Source organism: Sander lucioperca, chromosome 21 (genome assembly GCF_008315115.2).
Source record: "Sander lucioperca isolate FBNREF2018 chromosome 21, SLUC_FBN_1.2, whole genome shotgun sequence".
Taxonomy (NCBI): domain Eukaryota; kingdom Metazoa; phylum Chordata; class Actinopteri; order Perciformes; family Percidae; genus Sander; species Sander lucioperca.
Genome location: NC_050193.1, coordinates 25,727,955 through 25,745,503, shown reverse-complemented (window position 1 = coordinate 25,745,503; position 17,549 = coordinate 25,727,955). Strand labels below are relative to the sequence as shown.

Genomic DNA, 17,549 nt, shown 5'->3' with positions numbered 1-17,549 from the left:
AGTTGGACATGTGGCTTGTGTGTGTGTGTGTGTGTGTGTGTGTGTGTGTGTGTGTGTGTGTGTGTGTGTGTGTGTGTGTGTGTGCGTGCGTGCGTGCGTGCGTGCGTGCGTGCGTGCGTGCGTGCGTGCGTGCGTGCGTGCGTGCGTGCGTGCGTGCGTGCGTGCGTGCGTGCGTGCGTGTTAGTGTGCGCTGACTCTATAAACTATTTAAACCAGGGATGAAGTGGAGTGTAGATCCACAGAAACCTAGTCTGTGATTATTGCAGAAAAGGTCCTTTAAAGTGACGCAATGAAAAGAGAAACAACACAATGTTCCTCTTACAGATGATGAAAAGGATTTCATAGGCAGTAAAATGCACCATTGCTCAGTTCAATACACTCCGGGGTTTTGCTGCTACATCCATACGTGGCCTGCTTTGACCAGCCACTTTTAATAACAAGTATTAGCCGATGGTAGAAAACTTGAAGTGATATTGCTGAGTAAGTTTTCAATTTATCACAAAAAAAAAACAAGAAGTGAACACACCTTACATCACCAGGACACTGTTTTTTTGTATTGTTAGGTGTGTGCTCACACACACCTAACAATAATGTCCTTAAAGGGGTACTTTAGCACATCAAGATCAGTATACTCTTCAGTAATGGTACTACTGGCTCTGGAAAAAAACACCCCATGTAATGTAAATAGCATTAGGGTTACTTGGAGTTGGAGTTTATATGGAAAGTCTGTGTTGGAAAACTGGGGGCATGGAGTTTTAATGACATGGGTGTTTACCAGGCAGGGAGGTCTAAGACGAAATACACTACCGAGTTGCATTATGGGAAGTGTAGGATCCAGGGTTTCGTAACCTATCCAATGCATACTTTTTCCTTCTGCCATAGTTGGCCAACAGGTTGTAAGAACTAGTCCTTTTCTAGCATACACTGGCCCTTAAAGTGGGGATATCTCTATCTATTCTTTATCTGTCTCTTGTGAGCCTGCCATATATAAAAAAAGCAATACTACAGTGCTGGAGTAGCCCTTTAGAGTAACTAACAAGACATTAGGATAAACTACTTTTATCTTTAGTATTTATATATATATTTACATTGTGATATAGATCATTAATGTATTGTTTGTGTTTCATATAAGTGCATATTGGTTGTATTATTGGCAGAGCAAAGAACATTTTCTACAGAAGCTCATCTATAAAGAAGTGTTGCAGATTAGACTCTTCATTGTTCCATTATGGTTATATAAAAACAGCAGGAAATAAAGCTAGAAAAATGGATCGAAACAATGCAACTCATAAGATAATTGATCACTCTTTATATAATAGTGGATATTTTGCATTGCGATGCCTGATGTGAGCCTTCAGATTACATGTCTTTTGATTTATCACATTATCAATCTTTACAAACCATTCAAGCCTGCAGTGTGTGTTGTTGTAGGCGAAGCACAGCATATCCAGAGGGTACAGTCTCTGCGCCGATGACGGCCCTCTCCAGTCGAGTTGATACTTGCCCCGCCGTGCGGCAGGTGAAACCTGTCTATCCTCACTGGTAATGGATGTGAGGCGAGTTTACAGCGATGAGCGCTGGAGGGGAAAGTCAGTCGTCTGCAACAACATGGTCACCTGTCTGCCGCTCTTGCGCGGATCCTGGACGCCTGGCTGTTTGGTGAGAACTCTGCTGCGTGGGCGAGGTCACCTTTCTGACTGATTTAGTGGTGTGGTGCTTAGGTGTCACTGTGCTGCATTGGTGGACCCTGTGAGTGTGTGTGAGGGAGTTTGATAAAGAGGTCATGTTGACATCCAGTAGCAGCCGTTTTATTTTGAGTACACTCCTTGTTCTCCTCTTCAGCTTTTTTCCATGTTCTCCTCTCATTATTATCTTCCCTCCTCTATATTTTCCCCTCTTAAGCAAAAAAAGAAAGGGAGTGAAATAGTGAACGCAGCAGCAAGGCAAATGTTTTCTTTTCTCTTTGTGCTGGGAATTGGCCTCCTTTTCTCTCTGTTTTTTTTTTTTGTTGTGAGGGGGAGGCGGCAGAGGCAGGACCGGCTTTTGTGGAGTATAGCGCCGGGATTGCAGCTTTGTCACTTGTGTTTGTGTCGCTCACACACACGTAGCACACGTGTGGCTGCCAGGCTTCCTCTGCAAAGATCTACAGTGGATTTAGTCTACAGAAGATATCTCTATCTAGAGCCACCTTCGCCTCTAACGTCTGGCCTCAGTGATGTCTTGTTTACTTGGCTCAAACTGCACAGTTCCAGTTTACTGTACATTACAGTTGGTTGTTTGCTGATGACTGTCAGACCGGTTCATGTGGAGGGAATGAGTGTATGCTTAGGTACAGATTGAGTGACAAAAACAAGGAAGAAAGAGAAAGCAAAACAGAAAAGGTGGGACAGAGTGAGGGATGAAATACTGTAGCTGATGCTCGCTTAGATAAAGATACTTTGGGGTAGAGATTACAGTTAGATGAAGAGATTTGTTTGGCACTAGAGAAAAAGAGGGAAAGAAAGAGGAGCGAGAGAGAAAGAGAGAGAGGGCAGTGGGAGGGAGGAGAGACCAAGGATCCAGCCCTCTGGGACAGCAGTGCGTGTTTTGGGGGTGGACAGAGTGGCTTTGTATGCAGAACATCACCGGACACCAACGGGAGGGACGCTGTCAGTTGTTCTCTGTGTGTGTCTATAGTGAAACCAGACCTACCTCTGATCCCTGCGCCACACACACTCCTCCATCTGCTGCCCCGGAGCCTGCCTTCTGCTCTCCCTGGACTCAACCCCTCTGAGAGTGTTACAATGTGTGTGAGAGTCTTGGAGAGCCGTTTCCCGGCGGTCAGGAGGATGTGATGTGGAACTTGTGGGATTAAAACTTTCTGGAAGCTCGGTAGTGACAGCGATGGATTGGAGCCAGGAGACGGGAAGTTCCGACTCTTGATTGACTGGAGGATCCCAGAGGAGGATTTGCAAGCATCACTAAAACCACTCTTTTGCTCGGTTGTATCTTCTGTATTTCTGCATCTGGACATTGTCCACAAGCTTGCATAGAGTGTGTGAGCAGCCCATGTGGGCGGTAAGGGATGCGGATCTGAGAAAACTCCACGCCCTGATGCCCGTTGCTATGCTCCCGTGCCCTGCTCCGGCCGGCTCTGACTGGAGCTTCCAGAACCCGGTGGGGGTGGACTGCAGCTCCCCTGAACCTCGCTGCATCTGGCTGGCAGTGCTCCGCAGTGCCACAGGTTCAGTGCCGCCGCCTGCCATGCCCATTAGGCACAGCCAGAGCACTCACCAGCCCAGGGTAAGGAGAGGTCACCCCGTCCTCCTCTAGTGGCCGGACCTGGAGTCACTGATTTAAAGCATCCGTCTTTTGCTGCAGTTAATTGATTCTAAGTGAAATGTTTTAATTTAGTTGGAGGATAGTGAATATGCCTTGTTAAAGTAGGTAATGATTGGTTATTTTTCATTATTATTATTATTATTATTATTATTATTGATTATTAATTGATTAATTGTTCAGCCTTTGACATTTTAGAAAATAAGGACCCTAGGTGTTGTCTTTAATTGTTTTTAATTTTACTAGTTAAAATCATGGTTAAAGGGTTTCATTCAATATAAGATAGATAAAAGCTGCACATTCTATATTGGCGAAGCTGGTACCTACAAGTATCTTGGATACTTCTAGTTAAAACAGTCAAACGATCATTAAAAAATTGTTGCTGATTAACTTTCTGTCAAGTCAAGCAACTAATCAATTCATCGTCTAATCATCATAAATGAGAAGACCATGTTAGCAGCTCCTCCTGTGTTTTACATACTAAGACAATGATGCAAATGTATTTTTTGCTGCCCGCGGTGATTTCTGTGGTTCTCCAGAAATAAGATTACACACAGTGATATCAGCAAAATACTCTGCAGAAACCGCTGTGTGGGATGTTGTCAGTAAAGTATCCGTGTAACTGTACCCATTGTTTGAAGTTCCAAGTTAAACACTAAGCTGTTGACAGGTTCTTTAACCTTTCATTGTCTCTTAACAGACAGTTGTGTTGCCTTCCGACAGTTCTCTCACTTCCCTGGAAATGACGTGGTGACGCTTTGTGTTGATGGATTAAGATGCACAGTTAGATTATTACTTTATGTCCTCATTGTTGCTTTAAACATTTCCGTCAGCTGTTACTTATCTACGGGCTCGTTTATTAGTCGGGAGAGAGTTTATGTGACATTTCTTCCATTAAATTATTCATCATTTTATATCTCTAAACACTATTTCTTTATGTATCTTAGATTATTTTTCAACACATTTACAATTACCTATATTATGCATTGATACCCTAAAAAGATGGTTAAACTCAGCCATGCATATATGGACACAATGAACCTGAGGTTGATTTTGCCTCCTCTAAATAACGATCTATATTTCTCTGCGCCACTTGTTTCTTATTTTGCCACAGCTGACATGTGTTTTCGTCTTTGTAATTCTGTTCGTGTGGCATATTGACCCTTTCCTTCCTTGGAGGGGTTTCTAATTAGTGGCTCGAGACAGATGAAGGGGGCTGCTAAGTGCCACTTTTAGCGAGGTGTTGTGGTAGCTGTGCGATTGTGCGTCCCCACCCCCCATAATGCCCTCAGAATTCAGGGCATCACTTCCCCACGTGATCTCATTTTAGTGTGGGCATTTATGTGGAATATTACCACCTCTTTTTTTTTTAGCCCTTTTTTCATGATTGTTACCAAACCTCCCTCCCCCGATGACTCGTTGACACAGTTAAGAAATGCCACAATCAGGAATGTGAGTGTTGGGGGAGGAGAGGCTGTACGGACACAGCTGGGACAAACAATACGGTACACCGTTTTGTTTGAGGAGATAAGTGTTACAGAAAGAGAGAGATGAGAGCTACACAGCTTTTTATCATGCAGTTTTTTTATCGCTACTTCAGATCATGAGTTTGAGATTTTGTTAAGATTTCCATGGTAATCACAGGATCGGCTTCCATCTCTGTACCATAAGCATTTTTTTTTTTTTTCAGTGGTGCATTAGCAGCCCTTTCAACCAGAAAAATACCCTCAGCGTGTAAATATGATTAAAATCCATCTTAAAGTCAAATTTGCATAAGAGAACCTGCCTGAAAGAGGATCCTCAGATGCCAAAAACTGAACTTGTCAATAAGGTTACAAAAATGTTAAAAAAGAAAAGAAAAAAAAGGCAAACATAAGACCAGTGTCAGGCCAGTTTTCTCTCTTTATTATGGCACAAACTTGATACTTCTTGATACGTGTAGAATCAAAAGTTTTGTGTTGTTAATTGCATGTAAATCATCATTTAATAAACATTTGTGGCACTTTCACCTCTTTCAGACAGTAGAAGCAGGAAGGATGAAAAGTCCCAGACTATAAACCCACGTCACACACTAACTACATGCCACGTGCCTCTGCCCACCAAGCTACCGAGTCATCCTGTAAAAGTTATTCTGAAACTGCAGCTCCTCCAGGATTTATATCTGAGTAGCCAAAACAACCACCACATATATAAAATATTTCAAAGTGAAGCAGTTTGACAAAAGAAAAGTAGCCTACAATATGTTTTTCTGTCTAAGTAGAAAACCCTGTATAACTGACATTGCATCATCACCTGTTGGCCTAGTCGAAAAGACAATGGAGTTGAACTGGTTTTTGATTAGACATACTGAATTCATATTGACACGGAGGTACGTGCTCACACACACACACACACACACACACACACACACACACACACACACACACAGCCTCACATGCATGGCTCATAAAACATCTTGTTATGTAAATTACAGTGCAATGTAGCATTTTAACTTGTGTTGCATGTCTTTATTTTGAATCCTCGGGTTAAAAAGGCACGTTGTGTACTTTGGTTGGAGTGTTAAGACCACAGCGGGATATTCATCCACTCATCATGCGTCACCTTCCTTCTCCTTCAGGACATAGGATGCATTTAGACCTGCAGAGGTGGTGCAGCGCGCCCTCTGTCTGGTCGGTGAGTTCAGGAATTATCACCGTCCCTCTCTCCTGTTGCCTCTTGGCAGCCCGACTCAGGGGCCTGTGGGTGCAGACAGCTACGGCTGTCGGGATTAAAGGCTCGTCAGCATTTGTAACGTCCGTAAAGCTCCACTTTTCAAACAGGTTGCAGCTCTCAGCTGTTTAAAAGAGCATTATTGTTCTGCCCCGCTGGGGTTTTAGCAGGAGCCCGGCTCCGTGGCGGCCGCTGCATTCCTGCGTAGTGCTTTATCTCTGGATGCATTGAGGAGAGGAGTGTGCGCGCTAACCAACACATACACTATTGCTGGCGATTATGACTGCACCATGACAATATTACCATGTCCAAGAAAAGCCTCTTACAAACAGAAAATCCATTTTTACGGGATTTTATGAAAGATTATCACTGACAATGTTTTTTATTTATTTATTTTTTTTACATTTTTTATATTTTAACAAAGCTGACTTAACTCTAAATTCTGGCGCGAGATGGTATAGATTTTTTATTTCTAACAAAACAGAAGTGTTGTAAACCTGTCAGCAGGACATCCTCTGCTCACCACATTTTGTCTTGCATCGTAATGATATGCTCTCTCTCTCTATTGAAATCAGGAGGGGGAATATTCACAGGGAAGAGCTTGACTCTGTGTGTGTGTGTGTGTGTGTGTGTACCAGTTTACCCACTAAACACACAAAGCATGTGTGGCATTACAAGCTGCTCTGTATATTCAAAAGCAATTGTTTCTCCGGGCGGCTTTTTTTCTGGGTGTTTTAATTACATAATTCAGGTGGTAATGGGATCCCTCAAGGCTCTGTATTATCTGAAGAACATTCAGAGTTTATTTTGTTATTGTAATTTGCTTCAAGAGGCGAGAACGTGTCAGGCAAAAAGAGTGCTAAAAGGATAAAATCCCAGTAGGAGAGAAGAAAATACCAAATGTCTTATTTTCTCGGCCTAACAAGAGCAAGGTTTCCCTTTTCTGTGCCCTAAGCCTGCATAGGAAGTCAAGTTTAGACTTATAAACCACAGGCATTCTTTTCCAAGTGCCTTGTTGGTTAAAATTGACGAGGCCAGAGCATGTCAGCACATATGGAACATTTCTTTGCTTTTGGGTGAAACTGGTAAAGACAAACTGGTCGTTTCAAGGTGTCGGTAGTACGAGAGAGTATTTTTTTCTGACTTCAGGGGATAAAGGTGGGCTGTCGTCAGAATGGCCGAGCAGGGACATCCATCCAATACAGCGCAGTGGGAATCAGTGCTGGCTCAGAGACCCAGTCAGACCCTGTGTGTTTTGGGTAATCACAGGGTTTGGTATTCCCAGCGCAGGGAGGGGCCATGCGGTCGAAACCGGCGTGCTGGAGCCTGTCCCTGGCCGGGGCCCGATACTCCTCCTTTTCGTCCTCCTGATCCTTCTCTCATTCACTCTCTCTCGGCTCCCTCCCCTCCTCTGCCAGTTACAGTGTGTGCTTCAACTTGCCCAAGCCAAACCGCTCCCTCTGAGGAATTCACTCTGTCTCTTCCTCCTTTTAACCCTCTTGCGATTTCATTTCCTCTTCTTTTTTTTTTACTCTTTGCCTTTTCTTGTTCTTTATTATTTTTATTTGACACCCCAAATACTTCTTCAACATGCACTTACTGTATTTGTGCTGCATAATAGGTGTCAATGTTCGTCTCTTTCAGAAAATAACAGGGGTTACTTTACGTTTTTAGACTGCAAGACTAAAGATCAGGCTTTGAGTGTCACAAAGATTTATGCATCACAATCTGCTAAATGTACAATTCATATATACTTCAGAATATGCTTTGGAGAATAGTGTATTTGTTTATGTGGAACAAGTTTTCTCCAACCTGTATCTGCAAACTCAAAACACATTTCAGAAAGAAGAAAAAATGTCCAAATGTATTTTTTCCTTGGATGGAGCGTTTAAAGTAGAGGAGGAAGAAAATATGCGGTAAAAGTCAGCGCAGCCGGATTTCCATCACACAAAAGCATGTGGTGAGAGAGGAAGAAGAGGTGGAAGGGAGGAGAGGTGAGTGGAGGAACATGGAAGGAAGGATAAAGAGGAGTGAACGAGTGGAAGTGCCTCCATGATGGCCGAGATCTCTGCTCTGTGCGGTTTTATTTATAGGAGCATCTGGTTATCCCGCCCCACAACGCTACCACACTTCCTGCCTCCCAGCCTGCCACTTCCTGTTGTTGTGTGGCCATATTACAGGCCTGTCAGGTCAAGTTTGTGTGTCTGTGTTTGTTATATATCAGTGTGTGTTTTGGTGTGTTGGGGGGACAGGAAGTGAAACGTGGGTCGCACATTTTTTTTCGGGGGGGTTCCGGGGTTTGCTGCTTGTAGTCTAGACATGTTCACCTCTGGCCCACTAACATTAGAACATACAAACACACATTCTCACACTTGAAGAATTTAAAGAAATACATAAAAGTTTAGTCGTTTTTTCCGCCGACCTATTAAATGATAGTAATAGTTGAAAGATTTTTAGTAAAGCCATGAATTAGCCAGACTTTTAAGGGTATGTTCACACCTATCTTGTGCACCTAATTTGCTTTGTTTAATTGTAACCTTGGAGCGTTCTGGCAAGAAAGACATGCACTCCAAACTAGTTTATGTCCTCATGAACTAAGGGGCTTTTTTGTAGCTTGGATGTAGTCAGATTTATCATTTGATCATGGCAACCTTTTCCACCATTGTCATATTCTTTATCATCATAGTATTTCAAGGATGGGTGAAATTCAGTATGACTCATATTAAACCCGTTCCTCGTGAGCTGTTGGTGAAGTAAACCGAAACAGAAGGCACTGTGTAGGAGATGAGTGCAGCTATTGGTTTGTTTGTAGAATGTTCTGTGTAAACCCTAAACTTACAGTATTGAAAGTTTAACAATTGGATGATTAATGAAAATCAACTAAAGCTGTTATCGCACACTAAGATTGTTCACACTTACCTTTGAAGCATCTTAAACTGTACAAATCCCATTATAAACGTACTATAAAGTTATACTGAAGTACCTAATTTTTAACACTGGAGCTTTCTCAGTTTTTGTTTGAAATGCTCCAGTTGTCCATTTATGTTGTGCATTGCATTGTGGGACAGTAGTGTCCATCATTAGCACATTTAAAGATTAAGTGACTTTAATGTGCATCCTGATAGCTACAAGTAGTTTTAAATTTTGTCACAATTTCAGTGTTAATGCATAAAAAAAAATGTCACACCCAGTTGCAATCATTAGTGATGTCTATGGAATTTAGTCACAGCTTTTTACAAAATGCCATCGCACAACTAAGCTTCAACATATAGTGTATGCTGAAGCGTTAGCAGGGTGCAGTGATTGATTGCTTGATGGCTTGGGATGACACATGGATGATCATAGTGTTGAGCCGTCTTCCAAATTTGCTTCTTAAAGTCAGACAAAGTTTGATAGTGAACATGCAAGATGCTCAAGGTAAGTAAACCACAGAAGACTTGACCTCCTCCTCCTCCTGTTTGGTCAGGTGATTGTGTTTGACTGACAGTTGTGGGTCGTTGGGGCAGCATGAGGGTGATAGTTCTCACGTGTGTCTGTCAGCTGAACGAGTTGGGCTTATTTACTCAGCCTCAGGAATGAGATATTTAGAGAGCGGTTGGAAATCTGCCTTTATTCTCCACTCGGAGTTCAGATTCCCCCTGGACCTTCTCTCCCTGTGATAAGACCAAAGTCAGAACTGGGACCAGTCTAGACGTGGCCCTTCCTTGAGCGTGAACCCCCAGGTTTGTTTATGGACTATTGTTCTGAGGCTGACTTGACTCTGAGCTACATTCAGGACTCCATAATGTAATGCCCAGCAGTCAGGGGTGGATGTCAGCGGTCTCTCCATCTGGAGTCGCCTTGTGCATCACCAGGGAATCATAAAGTGTGTTGCATCTGGAAAACTGCAATATTTCTACAGTGTTTGGTGCTAATTACGGAAAATACTTTAGATTCTCAACTTCTTCTGCAAAGTTATAGCTAAAAACACACATATGCAAACTCTGGACTTGTCTACATTTTGTGGATCTGTAAATGTGACGATCTCAGATTTGGTGTCCCATAAATGTTATTTGAATCACACACTCCTATGTGAAATAACTGTAAATGACAATGCTGTATATGTATATATTTATTATCCATATTTTCTGGATGTGTTTAATACTCTTATTTACCTCACTTTATAACAGCATATTTTCCTTGCTGTTTGAAGAACCCATTTTACATTATTATCCAATCTATTTAAAGAAATGATAAAAAGGCGTCCTGAATCTCACTGAGTCTCTCTCTGTCTGTTTCCACAGGGTAAGGGGCGCAGGGATGGTCTCCCCTCAACCGGTGACAACCCTCGGCCGCCGATGGCGACCCGGCCGGGAAGGGAGGGGGGCGGCGTGTGCTGGAAGGGTCCCCGGACGCTGGTCCTCCATAAGAACTCCCAGGGTTTCGGTTTCACGCTACGCCATTTCATTGTTTACCCTCCAGAGTCCGCCCTGCACACCAACCTCAAGGTGAGACCTACAGGTCCTTGAAAGATTTGAGTATCAAGATGTTGAAAGGTGTTGAATTCTAGTGTTTTTCTTTCTTTTAATTTAGTGCCATGAAGTTCGTTTTTCAACTTCCATGTTTGTTTTTACAGCACACATGGTCTCCATTTCTTCCTAGTTGGCATTTAAAAGGGTTTTTGAAAGCCTTACGCTTGCTTAACATGCTGAACCCAGGACAGAGCCAATTTGTGCTCTGAGATAAAGCCAGTCATATTGGAGTCGAGGGTCAGTGAGTTGAGCTGTGCAAAATAAACTCCCTGACAAAGGGAGACAAGTTGATTGGAAACAACAACACATAAAAACAAGCCTGTTTAAAGGAGGGAGCTACAAGATTTGGAGACTGAGTAAAGACATGGGATCTTTATTGGTGAGAACAACAAAATTTCACATTTTGAAGGATATAAAGAGCACCTCCGTACCCTGCCAGACAGACTGAAAATGCCTAATTGTTTTTTAGTGTCACTTCCAAGGCCTTGTTTTTAGTCTTTGGTGAATTCAGGATTGTTCTGGTGTTTTGGAATGAGTGGTTATTTAGCTCTTTGAGGTGTGGGGGCAAACGGCTCCAGATGTGAACTGAGGGAAATGGATGCTGGGGTGGGGTGAGCCAGCTGAAACAAGGCCTCTATTATTATTCTACCACCCCACCATCCAGCAGCTGCAGATAGAAACACAGATTGAATGAGATCTGTTGTCTTAGGCTGGTACCACTCTCTGGCAGTCAGGCCGTACCAGGCCGGCCCCAGACAATAGGCCCCCTGCTGGCCTTTGGCCCCGGTTCTGTCCTCGTCTCCTCTGCCTCGAGGGTCACATGGTGTTTTGGGACAATCAGACCCATAGAGTCGCCCATTTTTATCTGAAGAGCCGTTGTAGAAGTCTCCCAAATTACCCTCATAGTGTCCAATTATCAGAGGCCTACCTGGTGCGTGACCCAATTGGGCACTCATTTCATGGTGTCTACAGGTCCTGAATGTCTTTAAGAGTCTTGAATTATATTATCTTAAAAAAAGACACTTCTCCTGTGTGGTCCCAGCAGAATTCCTCTCTGTGTTTGAAAATAGCTAGAAGACCTTCTTCTTCCGACATAATCTACCCATCTAACAATGCTCTAATAATTAAAAATAAGTAATGTAAGAATCTTAAATTCTATACACCTTTGCTTTGCTGCATGAACTTAGCATTGTTATTCTCAACGGCTTCTGCTTAATCTGCTGTGGCTTTGATTCTTCCTCATTTATACATCGATTTGGACAAAAACTTCTACCAAATGAATAAATGTAAATGTATATAGAAAGATAGTGGAGAGGAGAAAAAGATACAGCATGTGTTTACAACTTCCCTTGTCTACTGGACTGGCCCCATGTAGGCTAAGTCCTTGGCAGTTCAAATCCAACCCGCAGCCCTTTGCTGCATGTCATCCCCTCTCTCTTTCCCCTTTCCTGTCTTCAAGCTATCCTGTCAATCAAAGGCCATGAAAGCCCAAAAAATTATCTTTAAAAAGAAAATAAATTTCTTGCAGAAAAAAAAGACATTTGTATGATTGTGAGATGTGCAATTTCTACCTCTGAGTAGAGAAAAGGTTTTGTACATTAACATATAATATTCCATATTTGGTTTTTCAGAGGACTTTAAAATGTTGCCGTTTCCTGGTAAACTAATAAGTTAATGATGTAAGCCCATATAATGAAATGTGTATAATTATTTCCATTCTTCTTTGTCTTTTAACGAGCAAAATTGGCATTTTAGGTTTAAAAAATGTCATTAGTATCTTTATTACCAGTGTCAGATAGCTATATGAATATAAGGATGGGTAGTTTTATACATGTAAATAATCCCTTCCAGCTGCTTCAGACTGTACAGGTGTGGACCCACTATGTACACATACCCAGAGTCTTGTGCCCACCTCTCACTGTCTCCTCCTCTGTCCCGGATGTGTTCAGACTGGGGGTGCTCAGTTGTTGAGTATCCCCAGATCAGAGCTCCATTCTGGGGTCGGCAGCTCTCTTTTCTCTGCCTCTAAACCCCCCACCATTGTCTGCAGAGCCAGGAATGAGCCCACTCAGCGTAGCATAAAGCCAGGCAGCAGTCAGCCCACCATGCCCCTAACCCCAAACTGTCCACTCAGCTTAGTGTGTGTGTGTGTGTGTGTGTGTGTGTGTGTGTGTGTGTGTGTGTGTGTGTGTGTGTGTGTGTGTGTGTGTGGGGTCATGGTCAGACAAACTGCAGCTATCTAATCTCACTACCAGCATCCTCACTGCTGACAGCTCTGTGTGTTTGCTTCAGTCTATTACACCTGATGTCACAAGCACCTGCAGATGGTCTAACCTGAAAGTGTCTGTGTCAGAGCTGCACTCTAACGTTACAGGCTCATAAAACCAAACAGGTTTGTCTCTGGAGATTTGGCTTGAGATGTCAGGAAAGTCACCGGCATTTGAGGAAGCTGGTTAACACTCACTGCAGGTTAACGTGACATAAAGGATACTTACAACTTCTCCTTTGGTCTGACGTTTATGGACGTGTAGATGTCAAGTTCTTCCTACTCTAGTCACCCTTACACATTGGACTTGTGACCTGGTAGATACGCAGGTGATTTTATTTTTGTGAAAAGGGTTGATCACGGGAAATCTTCTCAGCATCGGTCGTGTTAGGGTCAGACTCTGCTTTTCTTGTTAAGAAAGTTTAAATCTGGAGCATAAGCGCTTCTGCTTGTGTCGATGTTTTAAAGTAAAAGCCCTCAGGACAGCTCCATGTATGAGGAATTGTGTCCTACAGTACAAGATGTAAACCCTGAATCAGCATGTGTTAATATTCCTGATAGACTTTGTTTTTGCCTAAATGTCAAATGCTGAACAGCCCAAAATGTTCTCCAGCAAAATGAGAGTAAAACAGATTGTTATCGTTGTTGTTGTTGTTATTGATCACAAAATATTTCTCTAGTGGTATAGCCCATTTTTTGGGGCCTCTGGGTGTCTTTTTGAGTCTTCTGTCATTAGATTTTTTCACATTATGTTGATAGCAAAAGTACAACTATTTCTGTCTTTTGGAGATCTAGAGAAAGTCTTACATTTTTTCATTACTTCACATCTTGATTACTGTAACTCTTTGTGTGTGTGTGTGTGTGTGTGTGTGTGTGTGTGTGTGTGTGTGTGTGTGTGTGTGGAACAGTTTACTCATTACTGTCAGATCTCCGCCATCTATCCCTACTCTTCATTAGTATAACATGGGTTACAGTTATTTACCTATTTACTTTTTGTGATTTCATTGTGTTTTAAATTTCTCTGTAAAGCACTTGGATCTACATCAGTTGTTTTTCAATTTGCTTTATGAATACATTTGACTTGAATTTGAGCAGCAATTCTGTCTGTTTCTGTTCTTTGCAGGATGAGGAGAATGGTAACGGAAAGGGTAAGTGTTTCTCTTTCTCATCAGACAACAAATTAAAATCTTGCACAGTGGGATGTTGATGATGTAATGAACTGGGAGCTCCTGTATTCTCTCCTGTCACCTCTGCTCTGCAGCCTATCTGCACCCCCTACAGGACACTATGCAGCACTGCACATAAAGTAGTCAAGTCCAGCTACACTTAGATATTAGTATAAGAACCATAACAGCTAATAAATGTTAAGTGGTAATATATTCCCTGAGGCCAGGAAAGTCATAACCACAAGTACTCAAAAGCGTTAAATGAAAAGGGCTCATCTTTAAATACCAGGAGCAACCTAAAGGTTTATTTCTAAAAAGTTTGCATGAATTTTGCATTTTTACGATTCAGCAGACACAGTCTTCTGATCTTGGCATTTTCTTCTTCTTTGTCTTTTGTCATACAGGGTATCAGAAAGGTCGACTGGAGCCGATGGACACCATATTTGTGAAGAGTGTGAGAGAAAAAGGTCCGGCTCACCAGGCAGGCTTGTGCACAGGTAAAGGGAACATATATATGGTGCAGGAGCGTGAACATTCTGATTTGCATTGGAAATGTTTTGGGTTGAGCTCCGGTAATGTGATGCTGCAGACATGAGCACTTTCAGAGAAGGAGGGGGTGGGGTAGCCAACTTTTCTCATTGGCATTTTATATTATATAAAGAATGTATTTTTCCATGACTAGAGACAAGTTATTTTAAACGTCTTTGTGTGATATAAAACAGATACCAGTTTGACGACTCAAATGTTTAAGTCTGTTTCAATGTGACAGAGCTGTTTAAGTGCTCCTGTTGTGTCTTGCTGCTTTAGCAGGACAGCAGTCCACTCCCAGCAGCTCAGACAGACCAAACAAGTACTCCAGTGTGCATGCTTTAACATAAGCTGTCACATCCAGAAAGTCACATATTAGCATGAACACATGCAAATACATTTGCGCTTGCACGCAGTCACCATGAATGCACAGAAACTTTGAACACATAGTTATTTAACGTAAGCCAACCAATTTATACTTATAATATAAGATATTTGAATTTGATCACCAAAAGATGCTTTCTTTAAGACAACGAGCCTTGCATTGTATTATAATGATAAAAACTGTAAAATTAAATTTGAATTGGCTTGAGGTTTTTTCAGACCAAACCCGTTAGTAGTTTCGGTCTTAGTATGAAAAGGTTTTAATGCGAAGTATCGCCAAACAAACTATATAATAGGCTTAATGGTTTCCACACTTAAATTTTGAGTTTTGATAGCTGCCTTGGTCTCTGCTTAGTGTCTTGCCAGGAGGTCTGCACCTCCTTGAGAGGACAGAGGTCAACGTACAGACCTGTATAACCTGTGAAATGTGCTGGATATAATACGATAATATGTCTGTGTCTTGCAGGGGATCGGCTTGTGAAAGTGAACGGAGAGAGTGTTCTAGGAAAGACGTATTCGCAGGTGATAGCCCTCATTCAGAACAGGTAAGACCTCCTGCCTGTCAGCACTTTGAACCTTTGGTGTGTTTATTTAGCAAACTATCTGTTTGGTTTTCTTTGCAAGCTTACCATCGAGATGACATACACGTAGATGCTAGTATTGGGTTTCTATGCCTTGGAAAAAGAGTAGCCTGAAGCAGCATACTCTACACACTCACGATGCTCTACATGGACAAAGACAAAGACACTGTGGGGAAATTAGCAGTTTGAAAAAGTGACACTGGACTCTATTTTAACACCAGTCAGGCTTTATCTGGTGAAACTATTTAATCCGTTCTCTATCCATTCTAAAGTCTTTCTATCCAAATGCTTGGGTTAGAGTCTGAAATCTAATTTTATTATTCATAATAATTTCTGATCTTCTGTTGGACCCCAACATCCTCAGGTCAGGATCAGCTACAGCACAACTGGCTGGTTTTAGGGATGTAAAAGTTTTTCTCTTCCAATAACAATTCAGGTTCCATGAACTCAGGCTGTATGCTAATACCGACTCCTCAACCGATACCAGTGCTCTCTTTTTCCCAAATTTAAAAAAAAAATCTTTATACCTCACAGCATAGAACTCATTAGTACATATTGTTATGTAATGTAACCTGAGGCCAGGGATTGCTGTGGTACTAAATGTAAACAATAGCGGAAACACTGAATTTTGTGATGACATTGACGATGAAAGTGTATTTGATGCGGATCGGTTGCATCTGGCCGATACCCGATCCACCTAATGAAATCAATGAAGCCTGATACAGAGTTGGTGTCCACTTTGGAAGGACGCAACCTGTTGATATTTTAGCTTAGGTAAACCTTTCTATAAATTAGTCAGAGGATTAATACAAAATGCTGTGTCTCACACTTAATATCAAGCACCAGGTCAGAATATTGGACCTGTTTTTCACCTCTACGTCTTTTTTGTCTTCCTTCTTACTGTCCTCCCCTCTTCGTCCTACAGTGAAAGTGTGCTTGAGCTCTGCATTATGCCAAAAGATGAAGACGTGCTTCAGTTGGTAAGTGTGAGTATGGGATTTTTCACGCACCTTCTCTGAACAAACTAACCCACACGTATCATGCATTGCACACATCGATACATTTGCTTGGCAAGCAAACTGGCAACTATTTCTAAGATTTTGATTATTTCCGGAATATTGTGTAGTTTGTTTGTTTCTAGTTCAACCCGGATTCATCCCGTCATTGTTGAAGAATGTAGAGATTTTGTTAGAATTGCTGCAGAGTGACTCAGAGGCTCTCTGCTCTGTGTTTAGATTACAACACGCATTCATTAAAAGCTACTGGTATCCTGACTGTCAAAGCTTACGTTTGAAAAAAAACCACTAGCTCTGTGCTCGTTCACACACCCATGTACTGTACAACACATTTTTGTCGCTCCACAGGTCGCTCACATGATCAGACATGCATTATCGCTCGGCCCTCCCATTAACCCGGAGCAACATGTCAAATCACAAAACCAGATATCACCAGATTTAAGTGACACTACTCATACATGCAGAAACATCAGTGTTCCTGCCAAGAGAGCCCAAAACTTGGCTCTCCATTTACGTACAAGTGCCATGTCTTAACCTTATAAACCCACTCCTCTGTTCTTACACTCCTCCCCTCTCTGCTATGCCTGTATCTGCTGCATTCCTTGCATGACATCACCAGTGCTGCGCCTCCTTCCACACTCCCACAGGGTGGAGTAAGGCAGAGAATGAGAGGGAGGAGAGAGGGAGGAGAGAGGGAGTTTGGAAGGATCCGACAGGGGAGAAAACAAGGAACAACGAATAGAAAACTTGCACAAGAAAATAATAGAAAATAACCAAAACATTGAATGTTTCTGGGAGAAGAACGGCCAGTTTAAGCAGCAGGAGTGTTGGGGAGGATCAGTCTTCTGCCTCGTCCTCTGTTCTTCCTCCTCTGTGTCTGTTTGTGGTGACTACAAGCCTAACACGCAACCTGAGGAAAGATTCTGGATTCTGGTGGCGGGTGTAGGTAAACCTTAAAAGACTGTTTGTGTGATTTAGCTTTACTTAATCGTAAGAGTGGGAAAGGGATTGTTAGCAAGTATGTATGCTTATGGTGTTGACTCGAAGTTGTAAGTGATGCTTTAAATGCG

At 42.2% G+C, this 17,549-nt stretch overlaps 1 protein-coding gene across 11 annotated transcripts in view; it reads left to right on the top strand.

Annotated features, from left to right (window-relative positions):
* The window catches only part of arhgap23a (Rho GTPase activating protein 23a), a 68,661-nt gene that overhangs the window by 29,633 nt on the left and 21,479 nt on the right, over positions 1-17,549 (top strand). For 2 of the 11 annotated variants that reach the window (XM_031318641.2, XM_031318639.2), the window contains exons 1-6: positions 2,080-3,282; positions 10,311-10,514; positions 13,928-13,952; positions 14,375-14,467; positions 15,349-15,427; positions 16,389-16,449. In XM_031318641.2, coding sequence (XP_031174501.1) covers positions 3,049-3,282; positions 10,311-10,514; positions 13,928-13,952; positions 14,375-14,467; positions 15,349-15,427; positions 16,389-16,449 — 696 coding nt within the window. In that variant the 5' untranslated portion in view covers positions 2,080-3,048. Of the gene's footprint in view, positions 1-1,517; positions 1,660-2,079; positions 3,283-8,120; positions 8,217-10,310; positions 10,515-13,927; positions 13,953-14,374; positions 14,468-15,348; positions 15,428-16,388; positions 16,450-17,169; positions 17,426-17,549 lie in introns of those variants that run through there. The other 9 variants (XM_031318647.2, XM_031318644.2, XM_035997126.1 and 6 more) reach the window with 8 other exon arrangements.